We start from the raw sequence: 16,308 nt of genomic DNA, 5'->3' as shown, positions 1-16,308 counted from the left end.
TTTTGGGTAGATTGTCGTCATTTGGACCCAAAAAAGTTCATATCTGGTGGGATGTTCGGAGTGGGGACTTCCTCTTTGATACCTCACGGACGCTATAGAAACAGACTGAGCCCAAACTCCAAGGTAAAAGGACGACATCTTGTCCGTGGCTCGTGGGGTTCTGGACTACGCTTCCCAGAGACCTTAGCGATCTGACTTTGCGTCTCAACTTGGTGGACTCTTTAGCTTTGGCAGAACCGGACGCGCACGCGCGCGTTCTAGGAGACCGTAGGTGAGGGGTCTGGGAGTCCTGGGCGGGGACCGAGAGTGTCGCGAGCCTCAGGGCTGTGTACTTGGGAGCAGTCCCAGACTGCAGGATTCTAAGTGTCGCTTTGATTGTGGCAGCGTGTCCGGTTATGAATGCTTATAAGTGTGCGGTTGAAATCACCTGACTCCAAGGTGTATAGCTGATCGTTGCTGTGCAGACGTGTTGTGATGCTGTGTGTTGTGGTGCCGGAATCTTGTGATTGTGGAAATAGCATCGCGTGGTCCTGTAGTGTGTTATGTGCCCGATAGCCTTTATTCCTGTGGAGTATGAATATAGTTGTAACTATCACCGGTGTTTGTCTCTGTGGATTAAGTGACCTTGAGTAGCAGCAGTACTGTGTGTGTATAGCAGTGTTCTGTATCTGTGGTTCTGCATCAGCACTGCGTGGACATCCTTACTGTGTCCTTTGGGGAGAAGGGAGAGGGAAGGACTCTGTGGCAGGGTGACACTGTGCATGCAGGTGTGGATTGTCTGCTAATGACTGTCTCCAGAGTGACTGTTCAGTTATGGCTGGATGGTGTCGAGTACTGTGCTTTCTAAGTGCCACCATGTGTGATTGTGACTGTGTAGGGAGGGCCTTTAGGGACGTTAGTAATGGACGGGGGAAGTGACTGTATCTCAGTGCTGTGCAATCTGGCTGTGGAGGGGATGGAGTTTAACTGTGACTGATTCCTTTTCTGTCTCGAGAATGGATGAATGAAGCTGAGTGTTGTGATATATACTCCTGTAATCCCAGCATTTCGGTTCCTGAGGCAGGAGGATCTCAAAATCAAGGCGGCCTGAGATACACTGTAGAACAAACCCTGTCTGGGGGCGGGAGGTGGAAGATGGGTGCTGGAGAGATGCCTAAGTGGGTAAAGTTCTTAGGGTGAAGTATGCGAATGTGAGTTTGGGTCCCCAAAACCCACATCAAAGTCAGTTGCTGTAGTGTGTCTGCAATTCTCCTTAATCCCAGCTCCTACAGGATTCCAGGACAGGGTCTCCCAAAGCTTTCAGATAAACTGGCCTGGAATGTGTAGCATTGTTAGACCACAAGTTGGAAGGCTCGAACCAACAGCCAGGACTCTACTCTGCCCTCCACATAACTGGCATGGCACACATGTGCCTGTATATGTGCACACACACACAAAGATAAAAACAAAATTTCTAAAAAGTGATGACTTGACATGCTGTTTGTTGTATTGGTGTGACATATCTTGCAGCAGCCAAGTGTGTGAGTGTGTGTATCTATTTATGACTGCTGCTCCAGCCCCAACAGACCCTGTGAAGTTTGGGCACATTCTGGCCTTGGACAGTAGTGACCTCAGTTTTACCGTGTGACACTGAGCTTGGTCTGAATGCCAGTCTTTTCTGACCTCCATCCCCTGTACCGTACAGCTATCCAAAACTGCCCTGGCCACTCATCCCTTTCTTCTGACCCTCTTCTCAGAAGGCTACGAAGAGCTGAGCTAAAGCTGAGTGGCTAGCTATTGAACACCCAGAAGTCAAGCTGAAAGTGCATCAGGTTCCGTTCTCCTTTCCCCGAAACTCTTGCTTCTGTGAGCATGCTTTCTCAACAGAATCCCCTCACCACCCCCAGAATGATCTGACACCCACTATTGATCCTGAGAGCACAAGCTGAGCAGCCTGAAAATAAGCTGAAGGTCCCGTATCCTCCTCTTTGCTTCCCTAATGTGGGTTAAATTGTTTTTCCTAAAGTTTTGAAATTGTTTTAGACTTGAAAATGTTACAAAGATAGAATTCCATATGTTCTTTTTTTTTTTTGCCGGGTGATGGCGGCACATGCCTTTAATCCCAGCAGGCAGAGGCAGGTGGATCTCTGAGTTCGTGACTATCATGGGTACAGAGTGAGTTCCAGGACTGACTCAATAGCTACTGAGAAACCTGTCTCAAAAAACCAACAAAAACAACAAAAGAATTCCATATGATATGTTCTCTTTTTTTAGCTTTTAGATTTTATATGTACAAGTGTTTGCCTACATGTGTGTAAATGCACCATTTGCCTGGTACCAAGGTCCCTTTTTCCTAGGTGACTCTAGTTTGGGTCAGGTTGATGTGGCGTGTACACCACATGATACATGCAGGTGCCAAGGAGGCCAGAAAAGCACGCCAGCTGCCTGGCAGGGGCACTAGGAACTGAGCCCAGGTCCTTCCCAAGAACAGCAAATGCTTTTCACATTACCGTGTTTAAAACTGGGCGAGTGACATTGGTACACTAGTACAAACTACTTTCAAAACTTATTCATCTTTTTTTAAGTTTTTTTTAAAGATTTTTATTTATTATGTATACAGTATTCTCAGTATTCTGTCTGAATGTATGCCTGCAGGCCAGAAGAGGGCGGCACCAAATCTCACTACAGATGGTTGGGAGCCACCATGTGGTTGCTGGGAATTGAACTCAGGACCTTTAGAAGAGCAGGCAGTGCTCTTAACCACTGAGCCATCTCTCCAGCCCAAACCTTATTCATCTTTCACCAACATCCCGATTTCTTTTTTCTTTTTACAATTAATTTTTGGGGCTCCGTGTGTTTGTGGCCCATGGCACTGGAGTCTGCTGCAAACTGACCTGCAGTTTCATCAATAGCCTCTCCTGGGCCCTCTTCCTGGCTCCGCCTCTCAGCTATCTATGTGACCTCTTCAGTGCTGGGCTCCAGCTGCTCCTGAGGCTGCGTCTTCATTAATGGTCTCTCCTGGCCTCTCCCAGTGCCAAACCCCAGCCATTCTCCATGACCTTTTCATACCTTTAGAACAAGTACCACTGGGGAGACTCTTACACATGCCAGCCTGTGGTTCAACCTTGGGCGCCTCTGGAACACAGCTTCTGTGTGCTCACCCTGAGGAAACACTTCCCTGAAGGTTTCATCTCAGTGCTGCCGACCACGTCAGTTGTCCCAGCACAACAAAGGTTTCACTTCAGTGATTCTCATCTCTTGTTCTCTTGTTGGTCACGGCTGATTCTCCAGTCCCAGCCGACCAGACCGTACAGATTCTTAGTTCAAGATAGTGTCTTTATGTTTCCCAAGCCAGGCCTTTGTCATCTGCGTGTGTCTCAGCATTCTGGTTTCCTAAGCTCCCAAAGAATGACCCATTGAGCTCTGAACACTTAACAGCTTTTCCAGCCCAGAGTCCTTCTACAATCCTCCAAAAGCCAGCATAGTTAGGTGTGTTACAACAATGCTCCGTGATCCTGCCTCCCATTTCTATCTTCGGGTTTTTATGCTGTGATGAAACACCATGGCTAAGAGCAGCTTGTGAGGGGAAGGGTTTGTTGTGCTTACATTTCCATGCCACAGTTCTTCATCTAAGGAAGTCAGGACAGGAACCTGGAGGCCGGAGCTGATGCAGAAGTCATTGGGGGGGGGGGGGGGGGGATGCTGCTTACTGACTTGCTCCTCGTGTGGTGCGGGAGAATTGTCTGTATTCTGTAAATCACGTTTTAAATAAACGCTGATTGGCCAGGCAGGAAATATAGGCGGGAAAACTAGACAGGAAGTAGAAATGATGTAATGAGAACAGGAGAATTCTGGGAAGAAGAAAGTTGATTCCTCCCACTCTTGCCTAGACCACTGAAGCAGCAGGATGTGAGCTGCCCTACTGAGAAAATGTACTGAGCCACATGGCTAACATAGATCAGAAAAATGGGTTAATCAAGATGTGAGAGTTAGCCAGTGAGAGGCTAGAGCTAATGGGCCAATCAGCTTTATAACTTATAGAAATCTCTGTGTGATTTTCTTTGGGACTTGCTGGCTGTGGGGAACCGGGCGGGACAGAAAACCCCACCAAACAGGACTCTCTCGTGGGCTTGCTGAACCTGTTTTCTCATAGAATCAGGACCACCAGCCCAGGGATAGCAAAATTGGCTGGGCCTGCCCTCATCAATCACTTAATTAAGAAAATACCCTAAAGGCTTGCCTGAAACCCAATCTTATGGAGGCTTTTGCTTGAGGTTCCCTCCTCTCAGATGACTCTAGCCTATGTCAAGTTGACTTAAAAACTAGCCAGTATAAAGGCCAGGATCAACCTTCCTGACCCTGGAGGCCTGGAACTCTGAAGCTGGGACCAAGTGAGGGTCTCTGACCACTGTAGTTGGGAATGCTGTGTGTTCTTTTTTTTGGGGGGGGTAGCCATCTGTGACCCTCTGTAATGCCGCCCCAGCATTGCCTCTGTTACTAATTTTTCTCTGCTTGATCATTCCCACAGGTATAAAACACACTGGCCTTTCCTTCACCCTGTCTGAACCCATTTCCACCCTTATTTCTGGTTCTCTTTTACTTTTCCATGGGGGAGATGGGTGTGTGTTGCGGGAGCTCCTTCCACTCCTTCAGCCAATAGCTGCTGAGATACCAGCCCACTGGGGCGTGGTCTCTCTCCCTTTAAAAAAGCGGCCACTTCCCTCTGCTTGTGCTCTGGCTTCTGGCTCCGCTTCCTGCAAGTAGGCTCCATTCCTGATTGCACAGAGGGCTGTTGTCTGGGACAGTGATCTGTAAGTTTTAACCCCTTAAAATAAATAACCTCTCTAATAATCATAATTCCAAACTGGTGTGGGATTGTTTGTGATTTATGCCTTCAAGTGTGTGCCTGCAGATTCTTGCTGTGACCCAGTCCTCAGACTGCTGAGTTCCGGGACTGAGCTTGTCTGTTAGCTCATCCGGGCTTTATTCTTCTCTCCATTTTCCCTTTTTAGGACTCTTCACTTATCCAAAAAGAGAAATCAGAGTAGGCCAGGTAGTTCTGAATGCTATGGCCCTTCAGGTAGGTTGAAATTTCCTCTCAAATATTTTTGTTTTACGTTTTATTTATTTGTTTGTTTATTTGTGATCCAGTCTTACTGTATAGTCCTGGCTAGCCTAGAACTCACTATTAGACCAGGCTGGCCTCGAACTCACAGAGATCTGTCTGCCTCTGCCTCCTGAGTGGTGGGATTAAAGGCGAGCCCCACCACACCCAGGCTTTATTTGCATTAGTTAGTTACTTTGTTTATATTTAGTTACTTAGTTACTTTGTTGGTGTGGCGGTGTCTGTGAACTCGGAGGTCTGAGGACAACTTGAAGGAGTCAGTTATCTCCCTTCACCATGTTCCCAGGGATTGAACTCAGATCACCAGATCTGGCAGCAGGTGCCCTTTGCTGCCGAGTCATCTCACCAGCCCGGTAATTTCTCCTAACCCTTGAGAACATAGGAGCATCTCCGTGCCTTATGCCAAAATACCTCTGTAACCTGCTCTCAGGGAGCAAGTGATGGGCCCCGCCTCCCTACTTCCTTACCTCTTCTCTTCTTGGCACTGTTTACAAAGCTCTCACAGGGTGCCAAAGGGATGGAAATACATTCTCATGAAGAAGACAGTAGCTTACTTTCTTTTAATATCAGTGGGACTGAGAATTAGGTGACCCTCTCCAGTGACTCCAGCGGTTTCCTTTCCTACGCTGTTTCATGTCACTCCCTTTTAAGAAAAGTATTTCATGGGGGAGAGATGGCTCTGTGCTTAAGAGCACTGCTGCTCTTCCAGAGGATCTGGATTCATTTCCCAGCCCCCACATGGTGGCTCACAGCCCTCTAACTACAGTTCCAGGGGATCAGAAGCCCTGTTCTGACTTGCACAGGCACCAGGCACACAGGTGACGCACAGACATACATGCAGACAAAACACCCATACTCATGATGTCATGCTGTCAGAAATTATATACAAAAACTTATGTCTATCATAAGCTTGTGGTGGCCCACACCTTCAGTCCCAGCACTTGGGAGGCAGAGGCAGGCAAATCTCTGTGAGTTCGAGGCCAGCCTGGTCTACAGAATGAGTTCCAGGACAGCTGGAGCTACACAGAGTAAACCCTGTCTCAAAATTGACAAAAAGAAGAAAAAAAAATCTCTAATTCACTAGTTATATGTAAGTCTATCTATCGTCTCAGGAAACGGTGACCTTCAGGGATGTGGCCGTGGAGCTCTCGGAGGAAGAATGGAAGTGTATGGACCCTGCCCAGAAGGACCTATACAGAGACGTGACTCTGGAGAGCTTCAGTCACCTGCGCTCACTAGGTAAGGCCACACAGGAAAGGGGACACCCCAAAGGAGACAGTGGGAGTTGCCATGTGCGCCTCTGGCCTGAGGTGTAAAGGAAGGGGACAGAAAGATGCAGCCAGCAGCAGTGAGCACTCCATGTATTTCCCAGGTCAGAGGGGAGGGAGCGCTAGGAAATCCCCCACCTTCACCGTCCTTGACCTGTGGCCTGCCAAGCATAATGGGAAAGCCAGGGACAGGCAACCCTGAGGCACAGAGCTGACTTGGCATAGTGGAGGGGAGGGGGAGGGTTAATGGATTTTAATCCCAATTCAAAACCAATGGTCTGAAATTTCTAGGGATTTACTTGTTTTTTGAATTCTAGGACTTGAACCCAGTGCTTTACATATTCGAGGCTTTCTGCCACTGAGCTCCAGGCTCAGCCCATCCCTTTTTGACTTTCTCATCCCACTTTCAAATGTCTCACTCAATGTCTTTTCCCCATTTTTCCTAAGAATTGTTTTGGGCTTTGTGAAGCTGCAACTGAGCCATTCCACTGGGCGCCTCCTTCTCCCTGTCCTTTGAACAGTCTTCTTTTTTTTTTTTTTTTTTTTTGTCTCTATTCTTTGGGTCCACACCATAATCCCAGCACTTGGAGGCGGAGGGAAGAAGGTCAGGAATTCTAGGTCCTCTGTGTTAAAGCAAGGAAAAAGACCAAAACCATGATTTTCCAGTTAAAATAAGCTGTACTTTGGGGTGTACTTGGACTGGCAGCTGGCTGTCTCACCTTCAGTTGGGGTTTGAGAGGGCAGCCCCTGCTGGCCTCTTGAAGTCTCTTGTATAGGGGAGATAAGGTATCCCCCCCCCTTCGTGGTGAGAGAGTTGGCAGCTACACATTGCTAGAAAGCACAGTGAAAGGGAGGGATGAGGGTCAGATGAACATCAGGTGACCGGGGCTGCAGGCAGTTTACCTCAGTGCTAGGAAACAGGAACCTTCCCTTCCTTCCGGTTTGGTTTTGTTTTGTTTTTTTAAGACAGGGGTTCTCTGTGTAGCCCTGACTGTCCTGGAATTCACTCTGTAGGCAGGCTGGCCTTGAATTCACAGAGATCTGCCTGCCTCTGCCTCCTAGGTGCTGGGATTAAAGACATGCACCACCATGCCTGGCCAGAGTTGGAAATTTAATGTTCATTTGTTATTGTTGTTGTTATTGATTTCATGTACATTGGTGTTTGGTGTTTTGCCTGCATGTATGTCTGTGTCCTTTGGAACTGGAGTTACAGACAGCTGTGAACTGCCATAAGGGTTCTGGGAATTGAATTGAACCTGGTCCTCTGGAAGAACAACCAGTACACTTAGCACTGAACCATCTCTCCAGACCCCAGAGTTGAAGTTTAAACAGTCTGATCATGTCTCATTTCTCTTCCCATCAACAGGACTTGTCTTTTCTAAGCCTGAGGTCATCCTCTTATTGGAGCAGGGGAAAGAGCCATGGATGGTTACAGATTATATGACAAGACCTTGGCAGCCAGGTGAGTAAGACCTGACCTGGCTGGAGAGGTCATGGGACTCACGGTACCATGACTGAGAGCTGTAGCCGGGGTGATTGTCGGGAAGCCCTGAAAGCTTGCTGTGGAATAAAGGCCTGAGTTAGGAAGAAGAGCAGAACTGTCGGCGATGGCCTGGGTGTGCACATCAAGTACAAATGTAAGGACATTCTGTATTAGATAGTATTTCCTCCACTGCCTCTGCCTTCTGTGGCTGATAAATCAGGCAGTTATAATTGGGGAAAATATTTAATGTACATGTATTTTCTTGTTTTTATTTTTGGCTTTTGGGTTGTTTTTTGGTTTTTCAAGACAGGGTTTCCCTGTGTTAACAGTCCTAGCTGTCCTGGAACTAGCTCTTGTAGACCAGGCTGGCCTCAAACTCACAGGGATTCACTTGCCTCTGCCTCCCGAGTGTTAGGATTAAAGGTGTGCACCACCACCGCCCGGCTTATTTTTATTTTATGTATATGGGTGTTTTGCCTACATATATGTCTGAAGCATATGCATGCCTGATTCCCAAAGGAGGCCATAAAAGAGCATCTGATCCCTTGGAACTGGAGTTACAGAGTTCTGGGAATTGAACCCATGTCCTTTGGAAAGGCAGCCAGCCAGTGCTCTTAACCAGTAAGCCACCCCCTTCTTCTTTTTTTTTCTCCAAGACAGGGTGTCTCTGTGTAGCCCTGGCTGTCCTGGAACTAGCTCTGTAGACCAGGCTGACCTCGAACTCACAGAGATCCGCCTGCCTCTGCCTCCCGAGTGCTGGGACTGAAGGCGCGCTAGCACTCTCTCTCTGTGAGTTGCAGATTCTGTCTGCCTTCCGCACTTTGGTTTTCCTCAGGCGGAGCTCCGGCTGCTTGCCCTCTAGCAGACGGGTTCCTGCCCTGCCCCTGCAGCCTGGTCTGAGGTGATGTAGGCAGAAGCTGCCCTGCTCCTCCATAAATCCGCTGCTTTCCGTACCTTTTCTCTGGTTTCCAGGCGTGGCATCAAGGGCTGATGGAGTTCCACAGCAAGGACTTTTGGAAATAGAGTCCTTTAAAAGGGAGGAAGTGAAGAGCTTTCAGAGCTGTGGCCTTGAGGACTCCCGTGGCACAGAGGACTGGGCATGCAGAGACCAGTTTGAGAGACAGCCATGGAGTCAGGAGTGCCATCTCAAGCCAGTGGAAATCCCCTATGGAAGCATGCCTGCTTTCAAGCCACACACATCCGCCGCCCTGTTACATCAGAGCCACAGGACTCAGGAGAAACCGCTCGAACGCAGTGACTGCAGGAAAGCCTTTAGCCAGGCCCCACCCGGTATGCAGCACCAGAAGACTCCTGCTGCTGAAAAGCCTTTTGAGTGTAAGGAGTGCGGGAAAGCTTTTGGGCGAGCCTCACACCTCGTTGAGCATCAGAGAATCCATACGGGTGAGAAACCCTATGTTTGTAAAGACTGCGGGAAGGCTTTTTTTCGTAGTTCCCAGCTGACTGTGCACTGGAGAACTCACACAGGGGCTAGGCCCTATCAGTGTAGAGACTGTGGAAAGACCTTCAGACAGCACTCGCAGCTCACCGTGCACCAGCGGATCCACACCGGGGAGAAGCCCTACAAATGTAAGGACTGTGGGAAGGGTTTTATCTATAGCTCAGAAGTCACTCGCCATCAAAGAATTCATTCTGGGGAAAAACCTTATGAATGTAAGGAATGTGGGAAAGCCTTCAGACAGCACGCACAGCTCAAGCGACATCAGACGGTTCATACTGTTGACAGACCCTTTGAATGTAAGGACTGCGGAAAGGCCTTTAGTCGGGGTTCATACCTCATTCAACACCAGAGAATTCACACAGGGGACAAGCCTTATGAATGTAAGGAGTGTGGGAAAGCCTTCATTCGTGTTTCCCAGCTGACTCACCACCAGAGGATCCACACCTATGAGAAACCCTACATATGCAGGGAGTGTGGTATGGCTTTCATTCGCAGCTCACAGCTGACCGAACATCAGCGAGTTCACCCTGGTATCAAACCTTATGAATGTAGAGAATGTGGGCAGGCCTTTATCCATGGCTCACAGCTCATCAACCACTACCAACAAGTTCACACTGACTAGAGGGTTCTGGGATATTTGTGCACTCTGCGAGGATGTATCGCTGTGATTGTTGCAATAAAAAGCTGAATGACCAATAGCTACACAGGGGGTACTGGTGGGATTTCCGGGGAGAGAAAGGGAGAAGAGGAGGAAGCTAGACACACAGGAGACACCAGGAGACAGAGAGGACGCAGAAGGTGCAAAATGGAAGAGAGGTAATGCCATGTGATAGAACGTAGATTAATATACATGGGTTAGTTTAACTTATAAGAGCTATTTAGGAACAAGCCTAAACTAAAGGCCGATCTTTCATAATTAATAAGAAGTCTCTGTATCACCTGGGAGCAGGCTTGCAGGACAGAAAAGGACTGGCTACCCTAAAGTTCTAAACATCAGTTGCAGAGACAAGTCTTTTCGCAAAGTTTACATCTGGCCAGAGGTGTATCGCCCCCAGTGTAACTAATGTCAGAAAAAGTTCATTCATGTCTTCTGTTAAAGGGATCAGAAAACTCAGTGCCAGCAGACAGACCCAGTGAGTATGGGAATTCACTTCGCCTCGCTCGCTGGTTACTAAGCGTCAGCAAACCTGTGGTAAAATAGCTTCATATAAACATAGAAAAGTCTCTTATTGCCTACCAAAATATGTTCACTTTCTGAGAACCCCAAATAGCCCGTGATCCTGATTAGATTATTGATTTGGTGTGCTGACTGGTGACTGTGCCTTTTGGTTGGTGTGGCATAAACCTTGACATTGCTCCCACTGATTAGTGAATTTTGCAATTTTGTCTCTCCTTTTTATTTCCTTGTTTTTTATTTTGTTTTTTGAGACAGGGTCTCATTTAACCTTGGCTGGTATCAAAATTATGTAGCTGAAGATGACTTTGAACTCCTGATCCTTCTCTCTGCACCTCCCAAATTCTGGGATTACAGGCTTGCACTGCCATGCCAGCTAACTTGGGGTTTGGTTTTTTGTTTGTTTGGTTTTGTTGTTTTGTTTTTTGGGGTTTTGTTGTTTGTTTGTTTGTTTAGTGTTTTGGGGGGGGTGTTTTTTTGTTTTTTTTTTTCTGAGACAGGGTTTCTCTGTGTAGCCCTGGCTGTCCTGGAACTCATTCTGTAGACCAGGCTGTCCTCCAACTCACAGAGATTTGCCTGCCAAATGCTGGGATTAAAGGTGTGCACCACCGCTGTTCAGCTGATTGTTTGTTTTGTTTTTAAGAAAGTGTCACTTACCTTGTAGAAGGCCTCCATGTTGTAATTTAACATGCATCTCTCTCTGGCATTTCCTACAACTGGGAGCTAAGATTTTAGAGATTTAGCCAGATGTGGTGGCACATGCCTTTAATCCCAGCACTCTGAAGGCAGAGGAAATTGGTCCAGGCCAGCCGAGGCTGTGAAGTGAAACCCTATCTCCAAAAGGTAGTGGGCACTGAAGCGATGGCCAGTCATTAAGAGCGTCCATTGCTCTTGCAGAAAACCTGAGTTTGGTTCCCAGCATTGTGGCTCACAACCATCCATAACTCCAGTTACAGGAACCCAACACCCCCTTCTGGCTCTGCAGGCACCAGCCTGTACTTGGTGCTCATCAATTTATGTAGACAGAATATTTTTTTAGTTTTTTGTTTGTTTGTGTGTTTAAAATAGTTTTTTGGGGGGGTTTTCATTTCAGGATAGGGTTTCTCTGTGTAGCTTTGGAGCCTGTCCTGGAGCTCAGTCTGTAGTCCCCTGCCTTTACCCTCCTAGTGCTGGGATTAAAGGTGTGTACCACCGCTGCTCAACCATTTGCCATCTTCATGATGCTTTAACATGGTCACAATCCTGGAGCCCACCAAAGGGCTATTTAATTAAATAATAAATTTTTAATCATCAACCATAAGTGATTCCATCATCCCCATCCCTAGAAGCCCAAGGATATTGGGAAGGATGGATGTCCAACCTTTTTTTTTCATGCCTTGATCTTTCTGGTGACCAGCCCCATCTATCTATCTACCTGGGGACCTCCGACATCCCATTAGCAAATAAAGAACACTGTCAATCACTCTGATGGTTCAAAGAATTTTAGGAACTGGAGGCGGGACCAAAGATGTTTTTTCTGTTACTCATCTGGTCCCTTTCATTCAGTCAGGAATATTCATGGGTTTTGTTTGAGGCAGGGTCTCACTATATAGCCTTAGCTATCCTGGAACTCAAGATGCTCAGCCTCCCAAAAGGTTTATGGGTATGCACTTATGAGGTAGCTTAAAGTGCCGTGGGATGCATTGATTTAAAACCGGCAATTGTAAGCATGGTTTGGTGGGACCTGCCACTATCTGCAGTGGTCAGAAGGTTGAGACAAGAGGATCACAGGTTCCAGACAGGCCAGAACAGTGTGGTAAGGCCCTGTCTGGGGACAAAAGAGGTGTGGGTGGGGTGAGGCTAAGAAAGTAAATCAGAGAATCAATACATGGAGAGGTTCAGGTTGAAGAGCAGCTGACTTGTTTCAGCCACGAGATGGCAGAAGAGCGCTACCAAACAGGTTTTGGCAGACTTCCACCACAGTGGCAATTGGTTCGCTTGCTTGCTCTTTTATTTTGTTTTGTTTTTCTGTGTTTTTTGAGACAGGATCTCACTATGTAGCTCTGGCTTATTTTTTTTTTTTTTTGACTTTTAACTTTAGGTGCACAGATGTTTTTCCTGCATGCCTATTGTGATGAGTTAAGAGAGGCCATGGGAGAAAGGAAAAGCCTCACGTTTAGGACGTTTTTGCATGGTCAAAGGAAGGAGACACCGTCCTGTGTAGTCCAGGGTTGCCTCCAGCATAAAATCCTGTCTCAGCCTGAACCCAGGGCTTTGCACAAGCTAGGCTTTGCACGATCTAGCTAAGCTAGATGGACCCCTAAGCCAAAACTCAAGCCCCTAATTGGTGGATTCTAGATAAACATTCCCTTGCCATTCAGCACTTTTATTTTTCCATTCTGTGTATGCATGCATGGGTGGATACATGTGTGTGTGAGTGGGTGCGTATTTCTGTGTGTGTGTGTATGTAGGTGCATACTTATATGTGGGGGTACATGTGTATAGGTGCATATTTGTGTGGGAGGGGTATGTGTGTGTGTAGGTGCATACTTATATGTGGGGGTATGTGTGTATAGGTGCATATTTGTGTGTGTGGGTATGTGTGTGTGTATGGTGCATATTTGTGTGTGTGTGTGTGTGTGTAGGTGCATACTTATATGTGGGGGTATGTGTGTATAGGTGCATATTTGTGTGTGTGGGTATGTGTGTGTGGGTATGTGTGTGTGTATGGTGCATATTTGTGTGTGTGTGTGTAGGTGCATACTTATATGTGGGGGTATGTGTGTATAGGTGCATATTTGTGTGTGTGTGTGTGTGTGGGTATGTGTGTGTGGGTATGTGTGTGTGTGGTGCATATTTGTGTGTGTGTGTGTGTGTAGGTGCATACTTATATGTGGGGGTATGTGTGTATAGGTGCATATTTGTGTGTGTGGGTATGTGTGTGTGTATGGTGCATATTTGTGTGTGTGTGTAGGTGCATACTTTTATGTGGGGGTATGTGTGTATAGGTGCATATTTGTGTGTGTGGGTATGTGTGTGTGGGTATGTGTGTGTATGGTGCATATTTGTGTGTGTGTGTGTGTAGGTGCATGCTTATATGTGGGGGTATGTGTGTATAGGTGCATATTTGTGTGTGTGTGTGTGTGTGTGGGTATGTGTGTGTGGGTATGTGTGTGTGTGGTGCATATTTGTGTGTGTGTGTGTAGGTGCATACTTATATGTGGGGGTATGTGTGTATAGGTGCATATTTGTGTGTGTGGGTATGTGTGTGTGTATGGTGCATATTTGTGTGTGTGTGTAGGTGCATACTTATATGTGGGGGTATGTGTGTATGGTGCATATTTGTGTGTGTGTGTGTAGGTGCATACTTATATGTGGGGGTATGTGTGTCTAGGTGCATATTTGTGTGTGTGTGTGTGTGTGTAGGTGCATACTTATATGTGGGGGTATGTGTGTCTAGGTGCATATTTGTGTGTGTGTGTGTGTGTGTGTGTGTGTGTAGGTGCATACTTATATGTGGGGGTATGTGTGTATAGGTGCATATTTGTGTGTGTGTGTGTGTGTGTGTAGGTGCATACTTATATGTGGGGGTATGTGTGTATAGGTGCATATTTGTGTGTGTGTGTGTGTGTGTGTAGGTGCATACTTATATGTGGGGGTATGTGTGTATAGGTGCATATTTGTGTGTGTGTGTGTAGGTGCATACTTATATGTGGGGGTATGTGTGTCTAGGTGCATATTTGTGTGTGTGTGTAGGTGCATACTTATATGTGGGGGTATGTGCTTATAGGTGCATATTTGTGTGTGTGGGTATGTGTGTGTGTATGGTGCATATTTGTGTGTGTGTGTAGGTGCATACTTATATGTGGGGGTATGTGTGTATAGGTGCATATTTGTGTGTGGGGGTATGTGTGTGTGTATGGTGCATATTTGTGTGTGTGTGTAGGTGCATACTTATATGTGGGGGTATGTGTGTATAGGTGCATATTTGTGTGTGTGTAGCTGCATACTTTTATGTGGGGATATGTGCGTATAGGTGTATATTTGTGTGTGGGGGGTATGTGTGTGTGGGTATGATGCATATTTGTGGGGGAGGGGTATGTGCGTGTGATGTGCATATGGTATTGTGTATGTGTGATTGCACACGGATGAAACTGAACTAAATGCAAAAATATTTGACTCGGGCTTCAGTTTTTTCAGTGTGTGCTAGGGTGTAGATTGGGCAGAGCGCTTGCTCAGAAAGAGCTAGGTGCTAGAATTGGTCCTGCACAAGAAACAGATTTCCCACTAGCAAGAGTGGCTTCTGTTTGATTTTTCTCAAAATCACATTACTAGTTCCTTATTTCTTCTCTCCTCCTGTGCTTTCCTTTGCAACGTCTCAGGTAGCTCACGTCAGCCTGGAACTTTCTGTAGCCAAGGCTCTGGTATATATGATGAGAGGGCCCACGTTTGCCACGGGAGGACAACCTTGTAGACTTCGGCGGCGAGCAGCTACCCACAGAGCTGGCTGGTGAGCCCTTCTTTTTTCTTAATTGTGCGAGCTGAATTATGCTCTGAGCTCACTTCATTGCCGCAATAAACCTCTGACTATAGAGACAAAAGGGTCAGAAATCTAAAGCGAAATGACCTATTCTCTAGTAGTTATACCTGGTGACTTATGGTCTTGTTCTACAATTAAGCCTAACTCCCAATGGCCCCTGACGCCTCACCCAAATGGCCCGTCTTAGAGAATCACAGAACAGTGGGTTGCCCTCTAGACCTCACTCCAGGCTGAATCCCACACAAAAGGTCTAAGGAGCCTAACTTCAGCTATAGAGGAACCACACTTCCCTCCCCTCTGTCCCTGTTTGCTCTTGTGTTTCTATCGAGTCTCTATTCTTTTTTTTTTAAGATTTATTTATTATGTATACAACATTCTGCCTCCATGTATGCCCGCACACCAGAGTAGGGCGCCAGATCTCAGTACAGATGGTTGTGAGACACCATGTGGTTGCTGGGAATTGAACTCAGGACCTCTGGAAGAGCAGCGAGTGCTCTTAACCTCTGAGCCATCTCTCTAGCCCCTCGAGTCTCTATTCTTTTTTTTTTTTTAGGTTGCTTTTGTTTTGTGAGGGCAGGGTTTCTCTGTGTAACAGCCCTGGTTGTCCTGGAACTCTCTATGTAGACCAGGTTGGCCTCGAACTCACAGATCCGCCTGCCTCTGCTCCCCCACTACCACAACCCCAAGTGCTGGTATTAGTGTGTGCCGCCGCCACCACCCAGCTATTCTTTATCATTTATTTTTATGTGCATTGGTGTTTTGCCTACATGTATGTCTCTGTATGGGTGTCAGATCGCCTGGAACTGCAGCTGCAGACAGCTGTGAGCAGCAGTGTGGGGGCTGGGAACAGAAACTGGGTCCTCTGGAAGAGCAGCCAGTGCTCCTAACCACTGAACCACCTCTCCCACCCCAATGTGTGAGACAGAGTCTCTCTACGCAGCCCTGGAACTCACGGTGTAGACCACTCTGCTTTAAAATGGCAGAAATCCACTTTCCTCTGTCTCCTGAGTGCTGGAATTAAACGATTGAGCAACCACTCCTGGCTTCTGTCTTTTTTTTTTAATTTCTTAAATCAATTCTGGCCTTGTAAATAATTTTATCTCGGTGTCTCCCTATTTCCTCAGGACACTGAGGAAGATTCTGACTTGGCTCTCAGGAAACAAATAGGGAAACTAAGGCTCTGAGGTGCGAGGTGCAATCACTCACTGTGTAGACAGAACGAGGAGTTAATTTACCTCGGCCCTCACTGGCTCCCAGATACCAGCAGGGTAACCCTAGATGGAGGCCGGGGAATGGTGCGT

General features: G+C 47.0%; 1 protein-coding gene across 3 annotated transcripts; it reads left to right on the top strand.

The window, feature by feature from the left end:
- The first annotated feature begins 117 nt into the window (after positions 1 to 117).
- Znf565 (zinc finger protein 565) lies at positions 118 to 16,036 on the top strand. 3 transcript variants are annotated; one of them, XM_075985980.1, is made up of 6 exons: positions 118 to 271; positions 4,992 to 5,059; positions 6,217 to 6,343; positions 7,739 to 7,834; positions 8,828 to 9,442; positions 14,850 to 16,036. In XM_075985980.1, the coding sequence occupies exons 2-6, from the start codon at positions 5,048 to 5,050 to the stop codon at positions 14,939 to 14,941; spliced, it is 942 nt and encodes a 313-aa protein (XP_075842095.1). In that variant the 5' UTR covers positions 118 to 271; positions 4,992 to 5,047; the 3' UTR covers positions 14,942 to 16,036. The 3 variants fall into 3 exon arrangements, with proteins under 3 accessions (XP_075842095.1, XP_075842076.1, XP_075842085.1); XM_075985961.1 differs by lacking the exon at positions 14,850 to 16,036 and having other exon boundaries at positions 124 to 271; positions 8,828 to 10,982; XM_075985970.1 differs by lacking the exons at positions 4,992 to 5,059; positions 14,850 to 16,036 and having other exon boundaries at positions 124 to 271; positions 8,828 to 10,982.
- Positions 16,037 to 16,308: the final 272 nt, after the last annotated feature.

The sequence above is a fragment of the Microtus pennsylvanicus genome, chromosome 1, assembly GCF_037038515.1.
Source record: "Microtus pennsylvanicus isolate mMicPen1 chromosome 1, mMicPen1.hap1, whole genome shotgun sequence".
In the NCBI taxonomy this organism is placed as follows: domain Eukaryota; kingdom Metazoa; phylum Chordata; class Mammalia; order Rodentia; family Cricetidae; genus Microtus; species Microtus pennsylvanicus.
Note: the sequence above shows the minus strand (reverse complement) of the source record. Positions and strands in the feature narration are given on the sequence as shown.

Excerpts from the sequence above, each read along its gene's own strand:
- Znf565 (XM_075985961.1), top strand. Across the intron at positions 6,344-7,738 it reads CAGTCACCTGCGCTCACTAG|GACTTGTCTTTTCTAAGCCT; the intron begins GTAAGGCCACAC and ends TCCCATCAACAG. Across the intron at positions 7,835-8,827 it reads GACAAGACCTTGGCAGCCAG|GCGTGGCATCAAGGGCTGAT; the intron begins GTGAGTAAGACC and ends TCTGGTTTCCAG.